The following is a 27,979-nucleotide window of genomic DNA, read 5'->3' on the forward strand; positions in this document are numbered from 1 at the left end:
TTCTTTTTTTCCTGTTTTGTAACATGCCTTTCAGCCACTGCTTTATTTTCATCCTACCATCTGCCTGCTGGCACACGCTGTACCACAGTAGGCCTAGGCTGGGTAAAGCACATAACATCCCTGGTCAGCGAGGTCTCAACAGTGAGTTATTGGTCTGTTGTGACCTGGAACCTACTTGAGTGTTTGCTTCCTTTGAGTGGAAAAGTAGCATAGCATGCTGCAGAGGAATACTTGAGACTGTCCCTCGTAGTTACCTCTCATTCTGATCCAGTGACATACACTAGGTAGCCCTGAGTGTGCTCTACTTGCCAGGAAAGCCTTTAGAAGGGGACTGCCTTGAAAATTTAACTGTGCAAGGCATTTCTCTATCTCCATGCTAACACACACTGCTGGCCAGAATGTGGGAAGCAAAGTAAACAAGCACTGTTGTGAACTACAGGGGCTGTATTGGTCAGAGACAATGAAAGCAGAGAAGTCAACACAAAATGATACACAGCCTAATAACAATACATTGTGCAATTAATGTACATAAACATTCCCTTCAGCAAGACCTTCCTCACCCCCCTTCTGAACATAATCCCTCCATATTTACCCTGCAACAGGGAAGCAAGTAGCATGGTGGCTCATGCTTGCCTTCTTGAAGGGGGATTCAGAATCAAGGTTCAGTGCATCAAAAATAAAAATAAAAGCAAATTAAAATCAGGAGGAGCTGGAGGCAACTGGGTAAACAGAAAGTATCTGTTCATAAAAGCTAGCCTGCAGACTAACCAGGTTTTTTTACACCCTCAGAAGCCTACACTCACCCTAGTGTACTTCCTAGTCACCCTTCTGTCTGCCAGCTCACCAGAGACCAAAGCCCTGAATGGAGGACACACCACTTGGCAAAGGAGCCTGGCAAAGGGAGAAGCATGCTTTGCTGGCATTGGTACAGCCTCAAGGCAGTCCAAAGAAGCTACAGAACTCAAATTACTGGTTGGTTTAAAAAGCCAGCTGCATGCAGGCCTGGAAACCACACAGTTAGAGGTTCGTTATTGCCCACTGGGAGAAATTCCTCCTCCATGGAAGTGCCTTTGCCAAAACAAAACTGCCACCAACAGCCCTTGTTCTTTGGGGGGGAAGGGACGCCATTTCTATCATACATCTTTTACCAACGCTTGAGAGTGGAGGGCGTCTGCAGGTCAGCAAGAGGATGCATTAACAGCATGCCATCCCTCAACTGCTTTAGTAGACCTAAATGTGTCTGGGGACTAATAGTCACCAATGTGGAAAAAGCAGCTTTGACTCAGTTCACTTTTGGGCAGAGCTTGAGAAGAAACAGAATAGCTCCCCTGCACAATATTCAGGGCTACCTATTTGTAAGCTAACCTCTCATCCACTCCCAAGCTTTGCCTCCTCCAGTTTCCATTGACCAACAGACCATGCCAACTTCCGTGCACCCCTTTAGCCAGGGGTGTGGTTCTGCAGTGATCAAGCCTACATATAATTTTCTCTGGTGCAAGGAGTTGCAGCTGTTAAGTTCATTTATACCAAAATGTAGAGAATTAATACATGGGTATATGGGGACAATTTGCTTGTGAAGACATGGAAGTGCTCCAAGCTCAGAGAGCACAGCCTACTTGTAGGATGACATTCAACTGCATGCCGAGAATAAGCACAAAACCTACACATGATGCTGGGCCTTAGACGGTGGAGGTGGGACTTCTATGACATGCCATCCTTGTTCTGGCTTCTTTGGGTGCAGTAGGGCACCCATGCACTTATTCACCTACAAGTGAAAATGTCCACGTCTTGCTACATAAAGCTTGTTCATACGTATGGGTGTGGAGAGAAAGAAACAAGAATCTGAACAACTGCTATAGATTCTAGGAGAACTATAGCTTTCTTTAAGGCACAGTTCAGACAACCCCTAAATCAGTTTCCTCCCTACTGCCAATCTGTGTTAAAAAACAAGCCAAGAACAAAAAAAAAAAGGGCAATTTTGCTGCTTGGCCAAAAGCAGTCAACTGTATGTTATCTTCTGATTTATGTGGAAGATCTGGCAAAAGTGCCACAGAAGCCAGATGTGAAGGTAAAACACGCAAAAGAAAACAACTTTGAGCCCAGCACAGAAGTGCACGGAGAACACACAAATACCATGCTGAGAGTTTCACAGCTCTATGTTTTCACCCCAGATGCAGTTCCAGGGCCAAATGAGACATGGAGTGTTTCAAAACCCACTCTGACATTTAAAAAGGGAAGTCTGGTAACCTTTCCAGTGGGCACAGTCAGGGGGCAGGATTTCTTCTGATTAACCAACATGGTCAAAGTCAAGATCTCTTTTCACTGAAGCCCTGTTTTTTTTTTTTAACTAAAGTCAGACATTCCCATCATTTCCTCCAAAGACCTCCAGCATCCCAACCTTCCTGTGTCTTCCCTCCCACATCTGCTTTCCTCCCTGAAGATTTGGGTAATAGGGTCGAGTACCAAGAATCAAAGCACCTTGGTCGCAGAAGTACCGTGAGGCATAGACACGTTCACAATTTAACCCCAGGCTGCTGGCTCAGGATCAGTCACTGACCTGGAGAGGGGAAATCCTTGTCACAGCAGCTTCTAGAGGTCTGAGAAATCCCTGGCAATGAGCATATCAAAGCTGTGCCAGGAACTCTACTCATCACCTGTGTTGGCCTTTGTCCAACAGGATACCATCACATAGGAATTGCCAGTGGCCAGCCAAGTGCTTTGATAAGCAGAAGTGTTGGACACACCAACAAGAATATATACTTGCATCCAAAAGTTAGCATTCCCTAATGAGTTAACACCCTCCACTAGGTAGTGTAGGCCCTTGACAAGGCTGAGGAGACAGATAGCTGCCAGGAACGATGCAGGGCCACTTCAATGTGCTGTTGCCCTACTCTGCCACCAAGACATCTCTGCTCCTTCCCACACTGCCAGGGAAGCACAAGCCTCAAGAGTTCTGGCACACATAGAGCTCCACAAACCTTGCTGAATGTTTGAACAGGAGCAAAGAAAGCTGCCAGCCCCTTGGCCTCATGCATGCTGTAGGTCAGGACAAAAGGACATTAGGCCTTGGCTCCAGGAGTTACCATGGGTACTCCGGCAGCAGGCGCTACCTGGGCCGTACTCTTATATACACTGCCAGGGTAGAGCCTCGTCCTGTGCCTTCTGCATACCACCCCCTGGTTCAATCGCCTCCAGGAAATCAGCTCCGGAGAAGACCAGGATAGAAGTTGTGGAGCCTCCCCAGTCTCATCAGTCCCTGAAGAATCCAGGCTGGGTTCAGTCCCCCCTGCACTCCTCAAGAGAGCAGGTTTAGGGGTAGTGCGCTTGGATGAAAGACAGGACATCCTCCTTTGATAGCTTCTCTGGATCTTGCCTTTTCTGAGAGTCGTGCACTTTGACACCTTCCCCCCACTCCCAGAAGAGGCGGCTGTAATGGCAGATGCTGTGGGCAGAGAGGAGAGCAAGATTAGTCTGGCAGGGGAGGGAAAGGAAAACACTGTCATCCTAGCCACAAGGCGCACTACAGAGACAGCTGCCCTTGCAGTGGGAGCCACACAGAGATATTCTATCTAAGGGGTGCCTTAGAAAGACCAGTGCATTCATTCACCTTACAAACTCTACAGCCCTTAACGTACAGCAACTTCCAAGCCTAAGAGATTTCCATGGAAACAAACTTCTTAATTCTAGCTTCACTCAAGATTCAGTTCCGTATTTGCTGGAAGGAGATAGGTCATTAGGGAAAAACCTACCTCCCCCAAGTTTTTGAGAGTATGAAACTGTCATTGCAGGCAATGGAAAGGCCTTAATGAAGAAATTAGAATGTCTGCCATCAGCAGCAAGCAGCAATCTAATCACTCGCCAGAAACCTAGTAGAATCAGTAATAGCTGTCCTATGGAGCTTTGCAAACGAACAGCACTTCACACTGTACAAAAGCAGCTAGGATCATCCCCTCTTTGGAGCTCCACTTGGCTGCTGAGAGTTCTGGTACTACAACGCCATCTCTCACTCCATCCATCAAGCACAGCCCTCCCTCCCTGCATCAACATAGTCCTAGCCATAATGAAAACAGAGCTGCTTAATTACAGCCGACACAGCAGCCTTTAGTTTTGTACAATTACTGACACTTAATATTCATAGCTTATTTAGTGCTACTGTTCTAACAAAGCAGTACTAGCACAGCAACAACAGCACATGTCAATGGCTAATTATAGACACATTAGTACTCACTAACCACAACACATCCCTTCTGGAGTACCACAAGCTCTCCTTCCACCTCCTCAGCCATTCATGCAGGTTCATGCTGGCCCAGTTCTGAGTACATAGGCAGAACTAACCCTATCCTGACACATGGAGGGAAAAAGCATCGTGTGCCTCTGCTTTTTAAGCCCGTTCTGCCATTTAGGTGGTTAAGGAAAGCTTAAGGATTCTTAAGAGCACTGCTGTAAGGTAGGTAAGGAGATTGAAAGTGAGAAAAATCAGGAGTCCTATTTCATATCAAGCTCTCGCTCAGAGGCACAGTCCTGGGTAGTGGTGGTGGAGGGCATCTCGTGCAGAACATCTCCACCCATGAGCGCTGAGGCATCACACAGACTCAGGATTTGCTGTACTTAAGACATGGCCTCAGCCTAGTACTCAATAGATACAGATGGGGTTCAGCAGCCACAGTGTTAATGACTGTCCAATAACAAGCCACTCCATCCTTTCCCAAGGAGCTGCTGCTTTTCTCTCTCACTCTCTCTTTAAATAGCTCCCAGCTACCTACAGCTTATTCCAGAGCCTGGGCTAAATGAACTGGGATTTGCTTTTAAATTAGCAACTTCCAGCCAAGCATCTTAAAATACAGGGATGCAGCAAATTACAGTTGCTGGGCTCAATTTCACTTGCTGTGTGCAGGGAGGTTCAGTAACTTGTACTCTGCTGCAGACAGGGGAACAAAGTTGCGAGATGTGTGTTATTCAGAGCAATTAATTGCTAAATCCACGAATCCAGATCAGCAGTTTCCTGAAAGTCTGAGAAGGTGCCAGCTTCTGCAGCACACCCTGCTGGTGACCAAGCTGTGCTTGCACTGCAAACGACTGCAAGAACATAGCACAGCACGCCTAAATCCCTTCCAAATACCCAGACACACACACAAACTCGCACACAGCTATCCTTCCACAGCCTCAGCTCTGGCTTGTACTCACTGAAAGGGTGCGATGGATTCAGAAGGGAGATCATATGTTGCTTTCTTGGTCATTTTGTTGAAGAAGAATTTCCTCTTGGAGTTTTTGCTGTATGCCATTGTCCAGGGATCTTGCAGAAAAGTCACAGGGATCAGACAGAAAATGTAAAGGGGGGAAAAAAAGCACAGTATAAATACACATACAGTGCAAGCAAGGAGGAGGAATCTGTAAGAATAATGATCCTTCTTCCACTCCTTTTTCCCTCCCTCCCCCAAGAAGACCTGCTTCCCAAGCTGTTCTTTATTCACTGAGAAAGCCCCCTTCTCCCTGCATTTAAAAGTTAACATTCCAAATAGGATATTTCCATGTACTATTACTCTGGAAAATATATTTTCAATGAAAAACTATGATCTTATTAAAAAAGGAAGTCATCAGTCATGTAAATAAATGGAATTACCCACACAATAGCTAATCAACCCACAACAGAAAAAAACCTATCATATAAATACCCTAAGCCTTATCCAAATCCAAGCTACCCTCACTACAAGAAAACTAGCCATTGGTATACTCCCGTCAATTTTTTCACCAAGTTACAACAGGAGCAAGCCTGGTCAATACTTTTTACTTGAAGATACAAAGAAAAATAAGAGCGGGGACTCTCTCTTCCTACCATTCACAGTCCGTACGATGTAGAGTCCTGTGGGCACAAAATGCCGGTCATCTCGGCCAGTGTAGGATAGCCGGGGTATTCCCCCTGAACTCTTGATTATTTTCATCTCTAACCTAGATGTTGAGAGAAGGTAGTGATAGAAATTCCCTGTTTCTTCCTTTACGATCGTCTGGCACACAACGTGTCACCTGCACACCCTCTCCAGAGTGTCACAGTGAAAACTGACAGCACCACACATGACAGGACAAAATCATCACATACTGGAGAACTCAGTCTCTTGCCTCCCCCACATGACTAGAGAAACCAGCCAGAGCCGTCTAGATCAGGTAGCAAATTGAGTCTTGCAATGAAGGATCTGTGATGATCTACCACGCTTAATCCAAAGGGGGTTCCTAATTCAGGTATGAACTCTTAATCTTTCAAGCCACTGATACTTCTGCACACAAACTCAAGCACCATTGCTACTCCTACTGTTGTAAAGTGCATTGGCCACATCTACGGCATTAGAACTCAGCAGGACGATGCTCTGAGTCAGAAGCATCTCAGAAACAGCAGCCACCAGCTGCACGAGCCCTAACAGCTCTTTCTCCAGGACACTTCAAGCACAGATCACAGTACATCCCTCCTATTCCTGTGCAATGGTGGCCAATAACCTCAGGGGGCCCTGAAGTTTCTCATTTGTGCTGGTCACTTACCTCACAAAAATCTTCTCCATTTCCTCCAATCTGTACACTTCCTTTACTCTGGGGGGAAAAGACAAAAATGTGATTAAAAAAAAAAAAAAAAAACAAACTGTCCTCTTTTTCTGTCCCAGCTACAGGGAGCAGCCAAACAGTTCATTTTGTACAGCATGAGGTGGTCAGGCATGACTGAGGTTCACCCTTCTCCTCAATCTTACACTCCAGTGCCTTATTTCTCCTGGCTTGAGAAAACCTGACACCTGCATGCTCATGGCTGGCTTGCTGTAAGCAGCATACAAGCATCCTGGCTGCTAAGGAAGCTGTGCATTTTTACCTCAGGCTGATCATACAGAAGAGGAAGAACAATGAAGGTCAGGTGCTTTTTTTTTCCCATGAGGTAAATTTACCAAGGTCAGCCCCAGGCAGGTTCTGGCCTCAGCATGCTGGCCTCGCAGTAAAACTAAACTGCCCGATCTTCACCATTATTATCCTCAGGGATGCCACAAACTCATTAGCTACCCTGAGGTAAAAACAGCTGCTATTTTTTTTTTTTTAATTAGTACAGAAGATCTGGAGTCATCATTCTTACCATTATGTCAAACTACTTTTGTTTTTGTTGTTCTGAGACACAGAAAGATAATCGGAAAGTTTCAAAAGCACTGCCTCTGATCTGACACCCCATTTCCCACACACTGCTACAAGCATCAGGCTTTAAAGAGCACGGTTTGAACACTTTTTCACAAGAGCAAAGGATGCTTCTACAACCCATTTCTATAGCTCTCCTCATTTCACCTTCAGCCCTCCCCAACATTTTGAGCTCCTCCAGTTATTGCAACTGTCTGTTTGTCTTGAGTTAACTGAGATCCCACTCATTATCTTTCATTAAGCCACCAAGGAGAACATCCTCTTTCACTTCCTCCAGCTTCTCTCACAATATCATGGCACTTCTAGCTTCTGAAACAGAAGCTGGTTTTGTCCACAATACCCATCTGATACCCAGCACAATGACACTCTTGCGCTTCACCATAGCAGAATTAATGAAATGGGAAGTCAGGATGCAACCAAAGATGAAGCCCTTTGTCAGGAACTTTCTTGGGATTGTAACTTAAAGCCTTCTCCTCAGGCTAACCATTTGGAGATTGCAAGTGCTGGTCAGCACTTCATTATCTACTAACAGTCAGCCATCTCTGTACCGCTGCTGACCCTTCAGGGCAGGCAAGGACATAGAAGTCTTTGCAATGATTAAGCTAACTGGCTGCTAGACCTACTATAGCACATGTTTGAAATCAGCACCAGCCAATCCACCTATGATGAAAATAGGACTGTCTGATATGTGAAAGGAGAGCACAACGTCTCCGCTATCAACCTTTATCTTAGATATTTAAACAGCTTTTAGCCTCTTTCCATTGAACATAACAGAACTATGAATTTCAGCTTGAAATTTAACTCTCCTTCAGCTCCTTAACTTCATCCTCCAACACACTGAAACCAAAGCACGCCAGGCTGAGGGAAGGAGTCATCACTCACCGGATGGGGTTCATATCTGGCCGGCTAGGTTTAGAAACAGCTTTGACAAACTTCTCCGCCAGCTGAATCCTGAATGAAAATGGAAGCAGAATCCAGCAATTTAGTGAGATCTTCAGCAAAGCAGGTAGGTAACAGTTTCAGCAGAATAACTGATTAGACACTTCAGTACATGCAGACTGCCTCCACTGCTAGCCAAATGGGTACCGAGTAACACTTTTTTCACCCTGCCATCCCAGTTCAGTGCCCAGTGATACTGGCTACTATCCATTAGGAATTAATCTCCATAGCCTCCTCTACAAGTCTGCATGCTGCTGAACACATTGATGTATCAGCAGGAAAGTAGGACTGGTAGAGACTTAATGCCCCTGAGGAAGGAAATGGAGGGACTCATTCCTTCTCCCTCAGCCAGTTATCAGCTATGCTCATTCATATTCCCAGGATGCTCAGTTTACCCAGACCGTGCCTGGCTCATCCCCGACTAAGGAAGGAGCTAGACCTGCCCTCATACACAGAGAAGGTATGGTTGGAAAAGGTGATATGCACTCCACTTCAGAGCAGGTTCATTCACAGTTCATCTTTATAGCAGTGTTTCAGCTGAATGCACTTGCCTCCCTGTGCTCAGCATTCTGCTTTTCGTGTGAACGCTCTTTCCCAGTCACTCCCACTCACGTACAAGAAAGAAGCTTCTCCAGATCCTACATACCTCTGGTTGAAATGCTGCTTTCGAACATCATTGCCATTCAGCACCAAGACATCAAGGATGTGGATGGCACTAATTTTTCGCTGGGCTTTCCCCTAGGAAGGGCAATACAAAGACTTACTACTCAGACTGCTGCTATTTCAGCTTTGATTTATAGCCTGGTTTTTGACAGGACATCATTCTCCTCTAGAAAGAAAGCACCTTTCCAGATATTAGAAGCACACAAATTCCCTGCTGCCCATTATACAGTAACATGCCATCCTCCTAGAATTGGTGTACCTCAACTACACAGATCTGTCTCAGGGGAGTGAGAGCGGACAGGACCACAGCTGCCATCACCAGCTCTCTATGCCTTATCAGGTGCCACAGCACAAAGCCCAGTGCACTACAGCATCCTCATCTGAGGTGCCAGAGGACAGCCAAACTCCCAGGCAGCAATACCTTACACTGTGAATATACCACGAGAATCGTTTCCCCAAGGCCTGCAATCACTACTGAGCAGTTACGTCCCCAAAGAGCCACAGAACACATCAAGTCATGTTGGCAATATCATCTGCTGCTGCACATAGAACAGCAGCAGCATGTCAGGTCCAAAGTGTTTTCAAAATAATGTTAAAAGCTCATACCTCTAGCACTGGATAGAAAGAAGGAACTTAATCCAAAATAGTTTCTCTAGAAATCATATACAAAAAACCTTGCACCTGGCACAGATGGAACATTTATTCTGCAGTATCTTACAGAGAATAGGTGAAACTGCTCATTATATTTGCAGCCACTTGGTAAGGGAGAGAATAGCCTCCTACCTCTCCTTTCAGCTCATGAACAATCTCCACAGAGAGAAGGGTATCTCGTGGCAGCTCAGTTTTCAAATCCAGCTTTGTCCAGCGATCTGACTGGCGACCATCCCAGGTGTAGATCTGTGATTTCTGTGTGTAGAAGGCAGAGTCAGATTCAGGGGGTGGAGGAGAGACCTCTAACTGTAGAGCAGCCCTCAGAGAATCTTTTTGTCCTAGGCTGTCACAGGCAGTTTCTTTGTCAGAAGTTTTAAGGAAGACCCTTAACCTCTACAGCAAAGGAACAAAACCACTTATTCTAATCTGCCAGTGACTTTTCATATCCGCACAAGGAGCCGGAAATAGAACACCTTTGAAAGTACAGTGAAGATAATTAGAGACACCAGTGAGAGTACAGGTCTCTGTGCAGGCTGCAACTACAAAAACAGGGTTAATTAGCGTGAAAAGCAGTGAAGTCAGAAGAAGGAAACATAAAATAACTAGCAGTGTCAGGGACTGCTGATGGGTATCCTTTCTGGCCTTTAAGGACAGGAAAGGATGGAATGAAACTACACGGCAGAATAGCAGCATTGAAATGAATAAGCAAAACTCCTGGACTGTTCTCAGCACTTACCCCTAGCCCCAAGAGGAACTTCTGCTCACTTCCAGACACCATACACCGGTAATCTAACACTTGGCGGATTTTCTCCAGTGTGCTGGAATTCAGAGGAGTAGGTTTGTAACTGAAGGTATCGATGTCTGTGCCCTAAAGAGAAAAGTATGGAAAAGGCAAATCGGACAAAATACATCAACAGGTAGGTAAATGCAACTTCTACATGAAACGATAATTCAGGACTAGCTTCTTCGTCTCTTAATTCCTACAGGGAAAAGTTGTATTTGTATAAAAGGACTCAGAACAAGCTTCTGGGTAAGCTCTCACCTGGATCAGCTCAAAGAACTTGGACTTGGGATCTGAAGATGAAGGAGCAACACGAGCCTGATCAGGAATCTGAAAACAAATCCAAATGATTGGTAATAAGTGTTATTCTTTGGCATGTTCACAGGAACCTTTCTAGTTTCAATACACGACAGAACATCCTGCCCCCTGAAACTCATGCTCTTGGGATTCCAGTCGCTGGAGAGGTCATCTGGCAAATAAAAGGTCTCACACGTTTTGCAAATTTAGTGTAGGCATACCACATCTCACAGGAAACAATACGCAATTTCAGAAAGTTTCAGGCTAAACCTTTGATTTCATGCATGTTTCAATGAAATACTGTTTCATCAAAGACAAACAATTAGCCTGTGAAATTGACTGCCATATCTATGGCACCACTGCAGTCAAAAGCTCAGGAAAGAGAAACTGCAGACTCATAAAACAAGACCTTTTGGAGAGCTCTGCTGCTTGGGAACTAGGTGCTCAGTTCACTCTGTGTATGATGAAATATTCTCAACTGCAGCAAAGAAGCCTGCTCAGTTAAGCCATACACATAATGAATCAGAAACATCCTGTTTGCTCACATAAACAGCTTGAAATGGTCTCTGACTTTCCCACAAGACAACGTATTAAACCTCTGGCTACAAAGTCCGAACTGTACTGCAGCTCTATTCTTGTTTCACCACAGCAAGGACACCTTCATGACCTCCCTGCTTGGCAGCTTACTTACCCCCCATAGCTGGAGACACTCCTTTCGGATTTCAGCCTGCCGTGGCTCAATCAGCGTCCTAGAGAAAGACAGCAGACTTAAGATGGTGAAACCTCCTTGCTCTTGCAGCATTACATATCCCAGCCCTATAAAACTTGCATCTTTCAGTGTCTGGCTTGGGAACGACAAACATGGGCTGTTCCTCAACAGGTTACACAAAAGAGGATGCTGCCTTCCCTCCCCACCCTCCACCAATCTCCCGTCCCCTTGTTTAGCTTTGTTTCATGGTCTGCACTACTGATTAGCAGCCACCACTCCATCCCATAAGAGTACCACTGGGCATCAATATTTTCAAGAAGTTATGTATTGGTATGAACTTATGGTAATCTCCAAGAGCTGGGTACATAGCCCTATTTACAAATAGCAATGAAGACCTGTTGAAGACCACACAAAAACCAGTGTCAATGTTAGGATTAACTCTTAGATAATTCCTTGCTACCAGACTCATTCAACTTGCTACGAAGTATTCTCTCTGAATGACATCTGAACAGAGAAGTCATGCCAGGGAAACAGCTATACATTGCAATGGCTTTAGCTTTATGTAAGAAATTCACGTCATAAACTTTACATAAGTCTAGGTATGTAACTTAGATGCTTTGAATTGCCCCTAGAAAATTAAGAGCTATGAACCACACCCAACTTACATAGAATTGAACATACCAGCTGGGAGGTACTTTTCTGCTTACATTCCTGCTAAGAAGCAGACCCACTTATGGTAATCAGAAATCATGCAATGCATGGAAGCCTTCTCAACAAGGGTGATAATAGACCATCAACTTTCAGGATTCCTCCAGCCACCCACACGTTTCTGCAAATAACTCAGGCAGAGACACAAACTGAGCTGCCTAAAAGCACTATTCACTTTCCTGGCTCCAAAGGCCATGCCAAGTACCAGCTCAAACCAAGAACACATTAAAGAAGGGCAAAGCAATTCATTTATAGTAGGTTAATTTGGTCCTCACCAAAAGTCAGAGGAATGTACTCACGTGTCTTGAACAAAGGCACGAATTTTGGCTAGTGCCTTTATCTGAACTTTGCAGTGGCTGAAAGAGAGGACAAGTTTCAGTCAGGGAGCAAGTTAATCACTACCAAGATTGTTCTACTGTTCAAAACAAGGAAGAGTGCTGGGACAACAGGAGGAAGCCCATCTGATCCTCAGAGCAGTGACGGATCATTGCCAACACGATTCAAAGTGACAGCAAGACCATCGGAAAGAACTAGGCAGTAGCCTCCTTTCCTTTCTACACAGTACTCAGAGGCCAAACAGTCACTAACAGTATACAGCATTTCTCTCCGCACAGGGTCCCTCTGCTCTGTTAAGCCTCTCAGGGAACAAAAGCAGAGCAGTGTAGCAGCATCAACAAGTACCTCCATGAGTGCAAGAAGCTACAACTGAAAGCCATGTCGGTTAACCTGCCTACAGCCAGCAACCCTCATTGCCCATGGGCACTCACTTTTCATTGGACTGGACAATGTAATCATAGAAATCCTGGTCGCCTTTGATCACATTCAGTGGGACAACAAGATTCACATCCACATCAGAGTTGCGCAGCTGGTTGAGTCTGATGTTCACCATGAAGAGATAGTCCCGCACGTCATCAATCCCTAGCTTTAATCCTTTGCATATCACGTACCTGCAGAGCAAGGCAGCGAGATCATGTGGGTTCAGTTCTCCCACACACACAATTTTCCTGACACACTCCTATTATCAGGACAGTTTCCCAAATCCCAGGAATTCTTTCCTACTGGGTATCCCTAGGGAGGTCTCACTATACATTTTCTACACTCTGGAAAGATTTTTTTTTTTCAATGGGCTTGAGTTTCCCACAGATCTCCCTCAAGTAGTAAATCAATTCTGCTAAACTTGACAGGTACAACGATAACACGCATAATATGCTCTAGCTTTACTGGAACCGTGGTTGCTTCATGCAAAACAGAATTTGTTACATATTTTGTTCCACTGCTTTCTCCCTGGAAGGGTAATTTGGCAAATATCTTCTTTACCTTGTCAAACGCTGTGATTTGCTAAGCATCTAAAATGTTTCCTCCTCCAAGACAGTTGGCAATTGAGGCAGGTCACAGAGCTTCCACTAGACCTACCCAAATCCATCTATCACTGTATTCAGAGGACAGGGTTTCTGTAGTAGTCCCTCATGCTCAAGAATCTCACCTCTCTGAGTTAGCAGGGCGGCTTGTCACAGGTTTAAAGATGCACACTCGCTCAAAGCAGCAATACAGCAGATAAACAAGTCCCACACTGAATGGAGTAAACAGGTCAAAGGTTTTGCAGACAAAATGTCCTCCTGGAAAAAAAGAAAGAGAGGAAGCATGCAGATACAAGCAAATTATAAGGAAATAAGGAGATACCAGGCACCTCGATAACTTTCTCTTCTGCAGAACTGGTAAGAGCGTTTTGGTACAATTAAACAGCACCTAAAACATATTCATGAAGTGGGCCAATGGGGCTCCATGAACCATCTTCTCCATATCTCTGCAGCAAAGAGAAAAAGCATTTCCCTGACCAAGATCAAATCAGTACACATGCTGTCTCATGAGCAAACCTTCTATCCACCCCCCATCCTCCCCTTCCAGGCCCAAACTGTGCCCATGGCAGCATGCTATGCAAAAGCCTCAACAGAAGAGGAACTCTGATATATGCTACAAGAAACCTCAGGCTGGAGGAGAAAACTAACAGATGTTACCTAAACAGAATAACTCGCCATCTAGAAAGAAAAGAGTCTATGTCAGCCCTTGCCTTCAAACAAGAATCCCAATTTCCCCAAGCAAAAAGCAGTCAGTCTTACAGAGTTGTTATCTACCCAGACAGGAAAGACTTAAGTTTGCTCCTTTTACCATATCACATTTGAGACTACTGCTAAGTAGATCATTGCCTCAGGTGCTTCTAAAGATAGGGCACAAAATAAATGGTAACATAATGAGCGTTTTTATCTTCTGCGTCAGTGCCAAATGCTAACTAAACCTCAGCAGAAGAGAGGAGCCATCAAAACCAGATACAGCTGTAATGTCCATCATTTGGCAACAATGAGGTACAGCTAAGACAATGTGAGACATCATCTTGTTCTGATCGTAGAAATGCCAGATTTAAAGGAGAAAAGTCACAAGTTAGAGGGAAGGATGAACTGGATAAACACCACTCTGTTCCAACCAGCCTGCTGGAATATTCAGGAAGCAGTTGGTCTAGCTAGTGCCACAAAATTCAGATATACTGTCCAGCTACCACACTAGTGACCTTAGCCCAAGACAGCTACATAACGACACATTGCAAGAGCTTTAAACTAATGAATTTTATCTCATGCTTTTAAATAAAAGCAAAATAGACATAGATAATGTTCTTTTTCTGCCCCAGTTCTCTTAGCTTTGTGACAACCATTGCAGGATGTATGCGTACGCACTCAATTCTGTGCAACTTAGCCTCACTGCAGAGCAGACTTCATGGCACGTTAATAAAAATTGTACGGCATCCTTCCGCAATGCTAACCACACCTTAGAGAAGGAGGAAGAAGTTTAATGCGTAAAACATACCTGTCCGGACAATGGACAGTGCTGTAAGGAACTGGCAAAGCATGAGCTGTTTGCTTAGGATTTCTTGCAGATTCTCCTGACCCTCCACTGAGAAACCCTGCAAAGCACATAGTATATGATTAGTATCTCCACAAATCTGTTGGTCAAGCAAAGGATTCTGTACAGCTCAATCATGGAATCATGGTAATTTCTGTTTCTTTAAGACAGAAAACACTGCCACCAGGAATTTCAATGACAAACCTTGAAGAATTGCATATTGTAACTACAGACACATGTCCTACTATATGCAGACTGAGGTATCAGTTTTGGTCATTAGTGCATGAAGAAAAAGAAATGGACCAACCCCATCAGCCATTAAGAAATGCACTCCCTTGTGATCAGTATTGTCCAAAACAAAATTCCGGAAAGCAGTAATGTTCTCTGGGCGAGTGATATCTCCATCTCCATCAATCCCTCCCTCTCCTAAGGGGAAAAGAGGAAACAATTACTAACACGTTTGCAAGTACAGACAAAAGATCAGTATGTGCCGGTGATTTATTGTATTCAATCAACATTTACTCAGAAATTACATAGACCTTGATAGACGAATAAGCATTAACACATTCACTTGTTCACCACCGATGCTTGTTAATTTAGGAAAATTATTCAGATTGTGTGGTCAGGGCTAAACAAAACCATATAAAAACCATGCTCAAATGATGAGTTGTACATTAGCCTCAGCAAAAGAAAAATCATTCACTGCCCTCCCCTGAGATGAGAGCTGACTACACGACAACATAATGTTGTCATTGAAGTAGGAATGACACATAGCTGAACCTACTAAAAACGTAAGATTCAATCTCACTGCACAGGTCACCTGTTAATAACATGTTTTTACAGACAAGACAAAATTATTTACATTGTGCATTGGCAACCTTCTACTAAGAATTCAAATAATTCCAAAGAAACACAATACTCTATTTCCAAACACAATGTAATCTGGAATTTAAAAAAGCAACCCCAAAAAAACCCTGTGAACAAGTTTATAAAGGGAGTAGGGAAAGGGAAAAGGGTTTGTGCATGAATGTTCACACAGTTTTCCCATATGGTTCTTTTTAAAGAGAGGTACATTGTCCCCCAGGTTGGTGTTTTAGAAAGCTGATGTAAGGTGTATTCTAGAGCTCACCAGTTCTGACTTTGAAGAAGCCTGAAGTTCCATTTGGTATTAGTCCCTATAAATCTTCTGCAACTACAGCTTCTATTAACTGAACTGGAAGACTAGAAAGCAGCAGAGATCAGGATGCATGATAGCGCTTTGATAACTAAATTTCTCATCAATCATCCTGTCAATAAGTGAAGTGACACTAGAATTTGTTACCATTCTTCACAACCCAAGTATCACGGCAGTCTACTTCCTTCCCATCACTGAAAGAGAGTTTGTACACATCTCACTAGACTTTCTTGATCCTTTTCTGTCTGTTACGCTATAAAATGCAGAGTCATTGGGCTATTCATTTGTCCAGGTATCTCCTTCTCTCCATACAAACACCAGTTTTCAGTGAGTTATGAAGATCCAAATGCTGCAACCGTTAGAACAATGTGTTTATCTGCCTTGCTGCCCTTGCCATGAGCCTTCTCTTTAACAGATCTAATCCTGAAGCACTAACCATTCCCTAAGAGTTCATGGTCAGGTGTCAAAAGTGGCAGTCAAGTTGTGGAGGGGGAAAAAAAAAAAGCACAACAGAAAAGCAAATCCTCTTCTCTACAAGACAGTCACACTCAAGTTTCCTTTATACAGTCTGAAATAAGAAGCAGGAATACTAGCAATGCTTGTATTTCCCTTCCTGTTCCTAGAGGTTATGCAGATAGAGGGCTCAAACATATCAGCAAGCTTAACAAGTTACCATCCATGAGGTGAGATGCAGCAATTGCCTGTGTACACCTGCTTAGTCTGTCTCAAAGCAAGATAAAACATGTTAGCTTAAACCTCTTTGAATTAAGAAGCTCATTTACTCACAGTGATTCAGACGCAGCCTTTAGCCCGAATCTGGTTTATTTACCTTTACTAAGAGCCCACAATCAATTATCAAAGCAGAGCTAGGGAGGTCTGATATAGAAGCATACTGCCAGTCAGGCAAGTAAGGTTTCTCTCTCTGGCTCTGATAACAGATATTCGGGCAAGTCAGTGGGGTGGAGCACCTCCCCATGAGGACAGGCTAGGAGAGCTGAGGTTGTTTAGCCTAGAGAAGAGAAGGCTCCGGGGAGACCTTATAGCAGCCTTCCAGTACTTAAAGGGGGGGCCTACAGGAAAGATGGGGAGGGACTCTTTATTAGAGAGTGTAGTGATAGGATGAGGGTAACTGTTTTAAACTGAAAGATGGTAAATTTAGATTAGATATTAGGAAGAAATTCTTTACTGTGAGGGTGGTGAGACACTGGAAAAGATTGCCCAGAGAAGTTGTGGATGCCTCCTCCCTGGAAGTGTTCAAGGCCAGATTGGATGAGGCTTTGAGCAACCCGATCTAGTGGAAGGTATCCCTGCCCATGGCATGGGGGTTGGAACTAGATGATTTTTAAGGTCACTTCCAACCCAAACCAACCTATGATTCTATGATAAGTCATCTCACTCACTGTGTTTCAGGCTGACATCAGTGAAGTGGGAAAAATACCGTCAAGCAACCTTAAAGTACTCCACAATTTTCAGATAAGCAAAGCACTCAATTATCAACTATTACAATGGGACACACATTCCCAGGGCAGACTAGAAATATGTGCAGAAATGTGACTTGATATGCAAGCTCACCAATCTCAACCCCTTTCTCAGATGACACCCCCCTTCTACCTTGCAAAACAGTACCCTATAAACAGGCTTCTCTTAGATCCCCACGCTGGTATCAATACCAGCCCTGCAACTGATACAGAGAGGCTGCAGCATAAGCAAAAACATCAGGTAACACTCACGCATGCACTACATACCATAATAAGGTTCAAAGAGCTCACTGGAAGCAGAATAGAAGTCCTCTAGTTTAAAATCATTTGGTCCTTTCAAAGTCATGCCAAAGCCTTTCGCATGCCACTTTCGCCTCCACAAGACGTACTCGGAGAAGCCTCCAGGACCAGCACACACATCAGCAAAGTAGAGCAGCTCTGCATCCCGCTCCTTTATCAAGGGCCTCTGCAAATAGAAACTGAGGAAGTTCTACTGACCCAGTAACGGCCCCCAACAGTCAAACCAGAGACACCATAAACTGCACTACTCGGGCAGAGAAGTCTCTTTCAAGCACCTGTTTTCCCAGCTAGTATCCTAAGGATTCTCCTTTCTCCCCACCTTCTCCATTCTCTGAGAAAGCACTGCTATTTGAAAGTTAAATAGAGGCCCTCACCCCATGGAAGTCCTTAGGGTTTGTAAACATGTAGTCAAAGACATGGTCCATATTTGCCATCTTCATTGCAGCCCTGTGAACACATAAATAGGGACCTATTAAGTTTCAACCTTGGCTCCCAAGGCTGAAAGTGGACATAAATGGGAAAGGGACTACACTGCCAAAAGTTCTGCAAACCTGTTCAGGAAGAAGACTCCACGGATCATCTCATAGGGGTTAGATCTTGTTCGGGCTCGACGCATTTCTTCTCCATCCAGCTCATCAAATACACTCTGCACAAACAGAAACAAAATTGAGCTGGACCTGGTGAATGCTTGAGGTATAGGTAGGCATGAGCGTTTCCTATCCTCATGCTTCTCTCTCCTTAGACAGCAAACTCCGTGCAGGGTTTGTTTCACAACTACAGAATGTTTTTCCAACACATAACAATATTCACTCTTCTTCCAAGTCACCCCAGTTCTCAAGCAAATTTAGTGACACCAGAGAATTCTGTACTGATAGCTCCAGAGCCTGATAACATGGTTAGCCACCTCAAAAGCAGTCACAGCCTACGGTATTTCTCTCACACATATATACACTCTCACACTCTACTGCAATTTACAAGGGCGTGATAAAACTAGGAGTGAAGATGGAGCACACAAGAAAAGAAAGGGAGCTTATTTCCTTAGCTTATTCAAGTCTTCAGCCTTTCAGTTGACCTAACTAAGAAAGGGAGACTGTTTTCATTAATCTCTTTGAATGCTGATGTGCAAAACAGGTTGCTGAACAGACAGTAACAACCAGGATGTGTGGTCACACTAGTGGCATGGAGGTGCAAAAGGATGTTCTGAGCTCCTGCCAATCACCTAAGTAAACTACTCAATCCCCTTCAATCATTTATTTCACTTGCTTCCTCAAAACTTCAGTTCCTCTCTAAAGAAGGGGACTCACCTTGCACTGCAGGACATTACGTAAAAGCTCTTCACTACAGAACTCTGTCTCATCTTCAATCACCATCTTCCTCTGGAACATGAAGAGAACACAGATTAGCAAATGTGGTATCAGTCATTTCAGAATGCGACCCGTACCAGTGATGAAGGTTGCCAACCACATACTACGCTGTATTAGCAAAAGTGTAGCCAGCAGGCTGAGGAATTATTCTCCCCTATTCCACATCTTGAGACCACATGTGGAATACTGCATCCAGTTTAGCACTTCCCAATACAAGACAGCAATACTGGAGCAAGCCAAGCAAAAGGGCCACCAAGATGACGAGGGTGCAGAAGCACCTGGTGTACGAGAAGAGGCCAAGGGAACAGTTTGTTCAGAATGGAGAAAGGAAGATCCTATTGCTGTGTACAAGTACCTAATGGCAGGAAATAGAGAAGACTGATCTAGACTCTCCTCAGAGATGGACAGAGATAGGACAAGAAACAATGGATGCAAGCTGCAACACGAAAAACGCCAGTTCGCTATATGGAAATTTTCTTTTGCCGACTGGGTTAACAAACACTGAAACAGATGCCCAAACACGTGGTGAGATTTCCATCCATGGAGACACTCAAAATTCAACCAAACAAGGCCTTGAGCAACTTGATCTAGTTGGACCTCCTTTAAGCAGGAAGCTGCACTAGCAATCTCCAGAGGTTCCCTCCAGCCTAGGTTATTCTACAACTCTTTGACAAGGCAGTTGTTTCAGGCCGAGTAGTCTTGCACCTTCTTAGGCTGGTAAGTACTGGGATCTAAAAAAATTACCTTCCCCACAGTCATCCACTCCTTCAGCTCCTGGGCATCAGGGATTTCCGTGGTACACTCGAGGCACCAGTCCACCTCCTCATAGGCACTAGGCTGCAAACACAAGACACAGTAACAGTCAAAGACATTTTTGCTAGCAAAATATAACAACTGACTGCTCCCAAAAATTTGCCTCCCAATCCCAGCATGAGGGGTTATGCCATGACTTTAGGGCTAACCATATAGTTTTGTTCTCCTAGTCTAAAACATATCTTATTTGCTTGGATTTAAAATAAAATTAAAAAAATTCCACAAAACAAAAAGATCACGACCAAAAAAACCCCACACCATTTTCATCTCATTAGAGTATGATGAATGATCAAGACATAAAGCAAAAGCCTAGTACTCTCAAGGTACATTTTAGAGACATTGCAAAAGAGACAGCTGTCGAAAAAACCCACACTTCCTGATGGTACTTTATACATCCTTCCTCCCAGTTCTTTTCAAAAGGCCCCTTCATTCCACAACTAATTCAAGCTTCAAACAATTTTTATCATCTTGGGAAGGAATTGTTTTAGCAGTTAAGATCAAAGTGTGCTACTCCTCCACAAAGAGAGGCTGCCAAGATCTACTAACTTTCTTATATTTATTACATTAGTATCATCCACAAGGGTTAATCGCACGTAACACTTAACTGCTGTGAGCTGTAGAAAGACACTGGAGAATGAGACCTAAACCAATGAATCTACAGAACAGGTCCCAAATTCCTGGCTCTCAAGGAATAACCTCTGATATTATTTCTTTGAATTGTTTTCAGCAGTTGGAAAGGAAAGCAAAGTACTGTAACATGCACCATACATGACTTGATAAGCATTGCTGCCCTTAACTAACAATAGCTGGGACTTTCTGGCTTAATGTCCAGCTGCCAGATCCCTAGGATTAGGTGTTGTGGTTTGTTTTTTTCCTTTTTAAACAAAAACATACAGAAGCTATTTCACAACAAATATCAAAACCGGGCTTTACTTTCCTGACAACATCTATTTCTATTTCCCAATTTTCTTCCCTGTTGAAAAGCTTGACAAGACACAGGAATAGAACATCTGAGCATTTTATTTGGGACTATTAAACATACCCAGGAAAGAATTAAAAAAAAAATTACCTATACAGGCACGAAAAATTATATGCAAAATAAAAATGGTAAACCTAAAAAGGCTTGATAACAATTTTCAATCACATTCACTACTGCAAACTCGGAAACAAATCCTACACACCACAGCAACGATCCACCTGAAACTGATTTGGTGCCAGAACATTAATACATGTGACAGAAAACAAGTTTTGCCATGCTGTTCTGGGACAAAATAAGGCCTGAGTCTACCCAGCAGAGCCACTTGATGGTAGCCAGTTGTATCAGACAACACTAAACATCATTCCCAGAGGGCAAATCCTGAACACAGCAACACAAAAGGGATTCAAAATAGGAAGTACTTACCTCTGGCTCATCCTGCCAATCAATATTGAGCTCCCCGTCAAATCCTTTGAGAGTCAGCCCAAAGCCTCTCCTTCCCTTCTGATTGGAGGCCTCAACAATATCCTTCCTGCCTTGGCCATATTTTCCCAGACCTTCTCCTTCCCGGAAACCCATCTTGGCCTACAAAGAAAGCAAAGGGAGCACACTGAGGCAAGTGGACTTGAGTTTATATACTACTACTGGGATCAAAGAGTAGCAGGTAAAATGACACATGACCCTGAAGTGACTTGAAGACATTGAGCATTTTTATGCTCAGTTATGGCTTAATACCGAGTTCACTTCACTGAGGCAGGACGCAAAAGAACTAGATCTAAAGAATGATGTTTGAAAAGACAGCAAATTACAAAAGGTTCAGTGATGCGGGAACAGCCTGCTCAGAGGGCACAGGGAGAAGCAGTGAGGAGCCTGGAGCCATTCATCACTGTGTTCATTAGGTGTAGAAGGTTCCTAAAACAAAAGACTCTGGCACAGGAAAAAATTCATGTTGTGATGATATTCTTTGTTGTGAACATGCAGTCACATACATTTCAAGCATCAGTTAAAACTTCACCTAAAACTCAGAGGAGGAATGCAAGACACACTGCTCCTGAAACACGTTCCCATCTCTTAGGTTCAAAGAAATATATTCATTAACTACTACTTTTTCAGATTTTTCTCTTCATAAATTTTAGCAACAAGAGACCAACAACAAAAAGCATGAATGCAGTCAATTTCACTCCCTCCAGTACACATCTACAAGACAGTAAGTAAGTAAAAGACTTGAGGATTAAGTTTCACTCTGAACAAATAAATTTTCCATATAGTCCCTCCTGTAAAAAGCAACAAAACCATTGATTATTACCAATCAGTATGAGAAACACCACAAGAATATCAGACAGGTTTTATACAAAGGTACATGGTGGTTTCCCTTTGCTACCTGGCTCTTAATCAGACCTTGAAATACGCACACCAAATGTGACAGCCACTGAGCCTGTTATACACCGGTTTTCTGAGGACAGAATTTTGAACCTCTAGTAACCAAGGACTCTTTTCCTTTTACTTACCTAATGCTACCAAATCATTCAACCAGACTTCATATCACATCAATCTTTATATTCAAATGTATGAGGCCTTACAAACAAAAGCCTCCTGAATTCAGTAGTAAAAGCTCCTGTATTGTGCTGATAGAAAGCACACATCCTAATTGGCCCAGGAGAGAACTCTCCAACTGAAAGATAGTCTTGTGCTAGAATCAGCAAACTGCAGCCCAGTGCCAAAAATGCATGTGGACAGATTCTGAATGATCAGCAATAGGATTTATCTACAGAGAGGCACAATCAGCAACTCTCAGCCTCTGGATCCCACCGAGTTTTGAATTCAGCAAGAGCTGAACGTTCCTTTTTCATGTAGAGGTACGACCCTGCTGGTCAGCAGCATTCCACCTCCTTGAGAGGCAGTGTCTGCCTGTTCCCAACCCTAGTAGCAGCTAGCACTTCCCAGCTTCTACTAGAAGACTGAACTTTTAACTTGGCAAAGGCAGGTACAAGCAGGCCTACCACCATGGAAAGATTGCTGATCCCTGCTCCTGCGAGTACAGCACCAGCACAGAACAAAAGGAGTCCTGAATTCAGTCCCCCATTGAGTCCCAAACTTCCTGTCACATTTCAAGTAATACATAGCTATACACCTCATCTTCTCTGCTGCCCTTGGAAGTAACGTTTTTGTTTCTGTTATCAAGGATGGAAATTCTTTCAGGATTATGAAAATACCATACACCACAGCATCAAAGTTTGCATCAGGAAATAAGTGTAACAGCATGCACCGAAAGAGACTCCTCTTGTCTTCAGCCTACTATTGCCTTTAAACTCAGGAACAAGTTGCCGAATTTGGGACTACCGTAAGAAGAGACAGACAACTATTTTCTTAGAACATCCTAAAAGTACTTTCTTCCCCACACTAACACTGTGCAGTCAAGCAGTGAGCGATCACCATCAAAATTTAGTTGTCACAGTCATTATCGTTCACAACTCCCTGCCTTTCCAAGAAATTTCCAGACCTACATAAAGCAGAGTGGCACTACTTGAAAGAAAAAGTACCACCTTAATTATTAAGGTAATAATTTTACAAGAATATGCCAGCCAGCCTCCAAAACCAAACAAATTAACGTTAATTACAGAATTTGTTACTGCCTTTCTTAACTCAAGCATTGCAAAACATCACATGGTAGGACTCTTTTCAAGCTCAGCAAGCTGCCTGACCCAGAGATCTTTCCCTTCACATTCACCTCCCTGCTCCTAGGCCTTGAACATGAATGAACTTTCTTTTTTAACAGATGCCCTTCAACCAAGCTCTCTCAGCCTCCCCCAATTGCTCAGTAGCTGGCTCAAAGAAGCAGAGAACCCTATTACAAGGAGAATAAGAATCAAAATATCTTAAAACAGACTGGTCTTTTCACTTTGCTCTCATCAGGTCTTAATCGTTTGGTCCAAAACTATTTTGACCTACCATGAGCTTTTGGGAGACACTGTTATACATTGAGTAGCGAGATGAAGTACCCTCCACAAGAGAGTCTTGTTTGAACTCATTGCTGAAGACTGGTCTTTTTTCATCGCTCTCACTGTCAGACCCACTGCTGCTACTGGAAGACTCTGAAAACAAAAAAAGTGAGAAAAGTAAGTATGAAAATAAAAAGAAAATGGAAGAAAGGCATCTCAGTAATCACATTAAGAACTATACAGTGTGACTCATTAAATCCTCTCAACACGCACACAGAGAGGACACTTCAGTATCTCAAAAGTGCTACAGGAAGCACGCAGGTTTAATACAAAACACCCCATGGAACCAACACCTGGTTATCCGCCCCTTTGTCTCATGGACGCACACAACCTCTCTCTGAGCCAATGGATTCCAGGCCTCTCAAAGGGCCAGGCAAACCGCATTACAGCAGCGGAGCAGGCCAAAGCATAACCACGATAGTACACTATGGTGTGCCTGACCTTTGCAATGATCCTGAGGAGCTGAGAAAGTCCACAGAGATTCTCTCCCAAGAATAACGACAGTTACTGACACCTTGATAAAACATACTGGATTTTCATCAGTTTCCTACCTAACTACAGATGTAAACACATCGCTAACTTAACCAAAAATCCACATCAAGTACCCAGGCACCTACCAAATTGCCAACACTGCAGAAAGAAGAGTGTGTTGAATCCCTTAGTCCCCACATTAAACTTGAGTTTGATTCCACTACCCACCTCAGTAGCGAGGATCCACAAGTTCACTACAGCAAATGAAACAGTTTTTCACCTCTAGAGTTTACTGATGTATACAAACCCAAGTGAAAGATAACATCAGAAGACAGGGTATTTAAAAATTTAAATTAAAATTTCTATATTAATAAATTTTAAATTGAGAGTCTTAATAAATTTTATTAATAAATATATAAATATAATATTATATATTATATATTAAGTATAATAAATATATTATATAAAATACTTCTTAATTAATACATAATAATCTAAATTTAAAAATTAAAAATACCCTGACAGAGATGAAGGTTTGAGGAAGAAGTTGATCAAGTCAATGGTCCAATCAAGGTAATAAGTACCACCATACACAGCAGGCACTCAAAAAAAACTTAAGTCACCTGAAACTGATGCAGCAGAGCCTTCATGGGCACCAAACAATAAAGCTTTGTCTATGCCCAGTTCAACCCTGGGATCTACTTGGGAAGAACCTAGACCTGTATGAGCTGTATAGTCCTCACTGCTGCTCTACAGTTGTGAGATGCCCAAACCTATTTGCTCTGGGCTGGATGGAACTGGGATGTAGCGCAGAAGGCCAACCATATCCTGGGCTGCATCAAAAGAAGCATGGCCAGCAGGTCGAGGGAGGTGATTCTGCCCCTCTATTCTGCTCTGGTGGGATGCCACATGGAGTACTACGTCCAGCTCTGGAGACCTCAGCACAGGAAAGAAATGGACCTGTGGGACTGGGTCCAGAGGAGGGCCACAAAAATGATCAGAGGGTTGGAACACCTCTCCTATGAGCAAAGGCTGAGAGAGTTGGGGTTGTTAAGCCTGGAGAAGACAAGGCTCCAGGGAGACCTTATTGCGGCCTTTCAATCCTTACAGAAGGCTTATAAGAAAGATGGGGACAAACTTTTTAGCAGGGCCTGTTGTGATGGAACAAGGGGTAACAGTTTTAAACTAAAAGAGGGTATATTTAGACTAGATATAAGGAAGAAATTTTTTTATGATGAGGGTGGTGAAACACTGGCACAGGTTGCCCAGAGAGGTGGTAGATGCCCCATCGCTGGAAACATTCAAAGGTCAGGCTGGATGGGGCTTTGAGCAATCTGATCTAGTTGAAGATGTTCCTTATTGCAGGGGGGTTGGACTAGATGACTGTTAAAGGTCCCTTCCGACCCAAACTATTCCATGATTCTATGATCTGGGCAGGAATCATGGTAGTCACATCATTTGTCTTACGGCCTGCTCCGCTCCAGGCTGGTAGCAAGGGAGGCCCTACAACCCACCGAGTCCTTCCATTTCTCCAGTGGTAATATCACTATGAGGATGAAGCAATGGCACAAATTTCCTTCCTGAAATTTGCCTAGCATCACATCAGTCATACTAAAGCTAATGCTGTGGAGCAGGCCATACAGACTACTGGAGCAGCAATCCACAGCAAGCACAGACACGCTCTTCATTGGACCTCTGCCTCTTGAGCCTCCCTTGTTCGCTGAGTGCTAGAAATCATTCTGTGCTACTTCATACAACTAGGAGAAGTTGAACTACATAAGCTGCCCTTAGATAATGCAGGAAATTGTTGTTAGCAGAGTTAATCTTTTTCTGTTTATCACCTAAAAAGGAAAATCACTTCTCTCCCCCAACCTTCTTTCTTTCATCAGAAACCACAATGGGTGTAACAGACTACCAAACAATTAATCCGTTCTAAAATGTTATCCTTGAACTGTATCAACTCATTTCTTAAACATTAAGACTCACAGCCTATTTTGACCCATATATGAACTCAATAATCAAAAGGGGGAAAAAAAATTTAAAAATATTGTTTTGAATTGTTCAGCTCAGCCCTGAGTGCACACAGCACTCCCTGCCCCAGCTCTCACACCCTGCACCTCTAACCTCCTCACTCACCTCCAGCCTTGCCAGACAGGTACAAACACCATACCCTGTCACTACGACTACTCCCAGACTGACCCACTCATCTTCCATACACATTCCCTTCCATTTTCACAAGATGAAGGCTTCTTTATGTGTCCAGGTGCTTTCTCACTAACACTTTATGACCACGGGAAATCCCAAGACTCAGAAGTAGCAGGCATGACTGTGAGGCAACCTGAATTACCATCCTGGGAGAGTTTAAAGCGCCCTGCAACAGTGATACCAATTGCATAGGGCACTCACCTCATCTTCAGTATACCCCAAGCTCCAGGTGAGAAAGCACACTCCAAATTGAGAAAAAGTAGGCAATTAATTTAGTTAACTCTGAAACAGTTTTTCTTCCTGAAACCAAACACCTGTGAGCTCTCACAACTGCCTCCTCCCCCCAAAAATCACACTGAGCCAGCAAAAGAGATGGTGCTACAATGCAGGAGTCCCAGTCAACCCTCTCTTTGTATTCATTTCAATTTCTCCCATCTGCAAAGATGTGGTAAGATTACTGATTTTTTTTTATTTATTTTTTAAACAATGAGGGATGATGATGCTTCTTTACAGCACAACACCCACAACTCCTCACTACTGAAAGTTTCTAAAACAGAAATAACTGCTGAGACTGAAAAGATTAATGCTGCTCATACATAACAAGAACCTTTACAGCTTTGGACCATGCACTTGTCATCTACCTCAAGTTCTATTTCCTATGTCTGAATTCATACAATTCCCAGACCAAACTGTTTACATGAGATTTTAAAAAAAGCTTAAAAAATTCACATCAATCCAAGTTTGTGAACAGAAATAATGTAGTTTTTCTCCTAAACAGAGAGTATACTCTTGAAGTTCAGGTTACCAATTAGGATTTAGGAGACGTGGGTTCAATTCCTAGTTGTTATTTCGATTCCCTGCAGCAGCATACACCTTATCTCCAACCTTACCTTGAGTAGTATGATTACTAAATTGAGTTTCATCATCTGAAGTAGAACTGAGGGTTAATCCCAAGTCTTCTATCCTCTTCTTCTGCTTCTTTTGGGGGCTGCTAAATTCAGGTTCTGTCCTTCTCTTCATTTTTGCTGAAAGAAGATGGTAAACATTAAGCAAATTAACTTTCTCCTGCATGCTGAAGCGTAAGGCGCAGCAGCATGGCGGCATAGATCATTTTACGGACTATTCAGTATTATGCTTCTCAACTTAAGTTTGCTCTAGGTAGAAGTATTGGCTTCTTTTGAACCTACCTTTTTCAATAGCTAGTCTAACTAAACAAACACAAAATCCTTGCAGAAGCTTCCCTATTACTGATTACTTGAATTTCAAATCGTTTTTACTTACCATTAAATGCTAGTAGATGAAGACAACCCAGACATCAGCACTTAGATAACTTCAATATACAACAGTTGGTTACTACTACTGAATCAAAGATACATTTTATCCAAACACAACCAAAAAATG

General features: G+C 43.3%; 1 protein-coding gene across 1 annotated transcript; it reads right to left on the reverse strand.

The window, feature by feature from the left end:
- Positions 1–434: 434 nt before the first annotated feature.
- On the reverse strand, positions 435–27,887 carry CMTR1 (cap methyltransferase 1). Its single transcript, XM_059828363.1, has 24 exons — positions 27,860–27,887; positions 27,469–27,603; positions 23,853–23,995; positions 21,330–21,488; positions 19,859–19,951; positions 19,055–19,126; positions 18,302–18,396; positions 18,125–18,197; positions 17,718–17,916; positions 15,106–15,224; positions 14,763–14,859; positions 13,390–13,522; positions 12,674–12,853; positions 12,206–12,262; positions 11,181–11,238; positions 10,454–10,522; positions 10,148–10,279; positions 9,544–9,666; positions 8,744–8,835; positions 8,041–8,109; positions 6,529–6,576; positions 5,834–5,946; positions 5,185–5,293; positions 435–3,442 (listed from the first exon to the last, which is right to left on the reverse strand). The coding sequence occupies exons 2-24, from the start codon at positions 27,596–27,598 to the stop codon at positions 3,310–3,312; spliced, it is 2,496 nt and encodes an 831-aa protein (XP_059684346.1). The 5' UTR covers positions 27,599–27,603; positions 27,860–27,887; the 3' UTR covers positions 435–3,309.
- Between the last annotated feature and the right edge of the window lie 92 nt (positions 27,888–27,979).

Source organism: Gavia stellata, chromosome 2, assembly GCF_030936135.1.
Source record: "Gavia stellata isolate bGavSte3 chromosome 2, bGavSte3.hap2, whole genome shotgun sequence".
Lineage (NCBI taxonomy): Eukaryota > Metazoa > Chordata > Aves > Gaviiformes > Gaviidae > Gavia > Gavia stellata.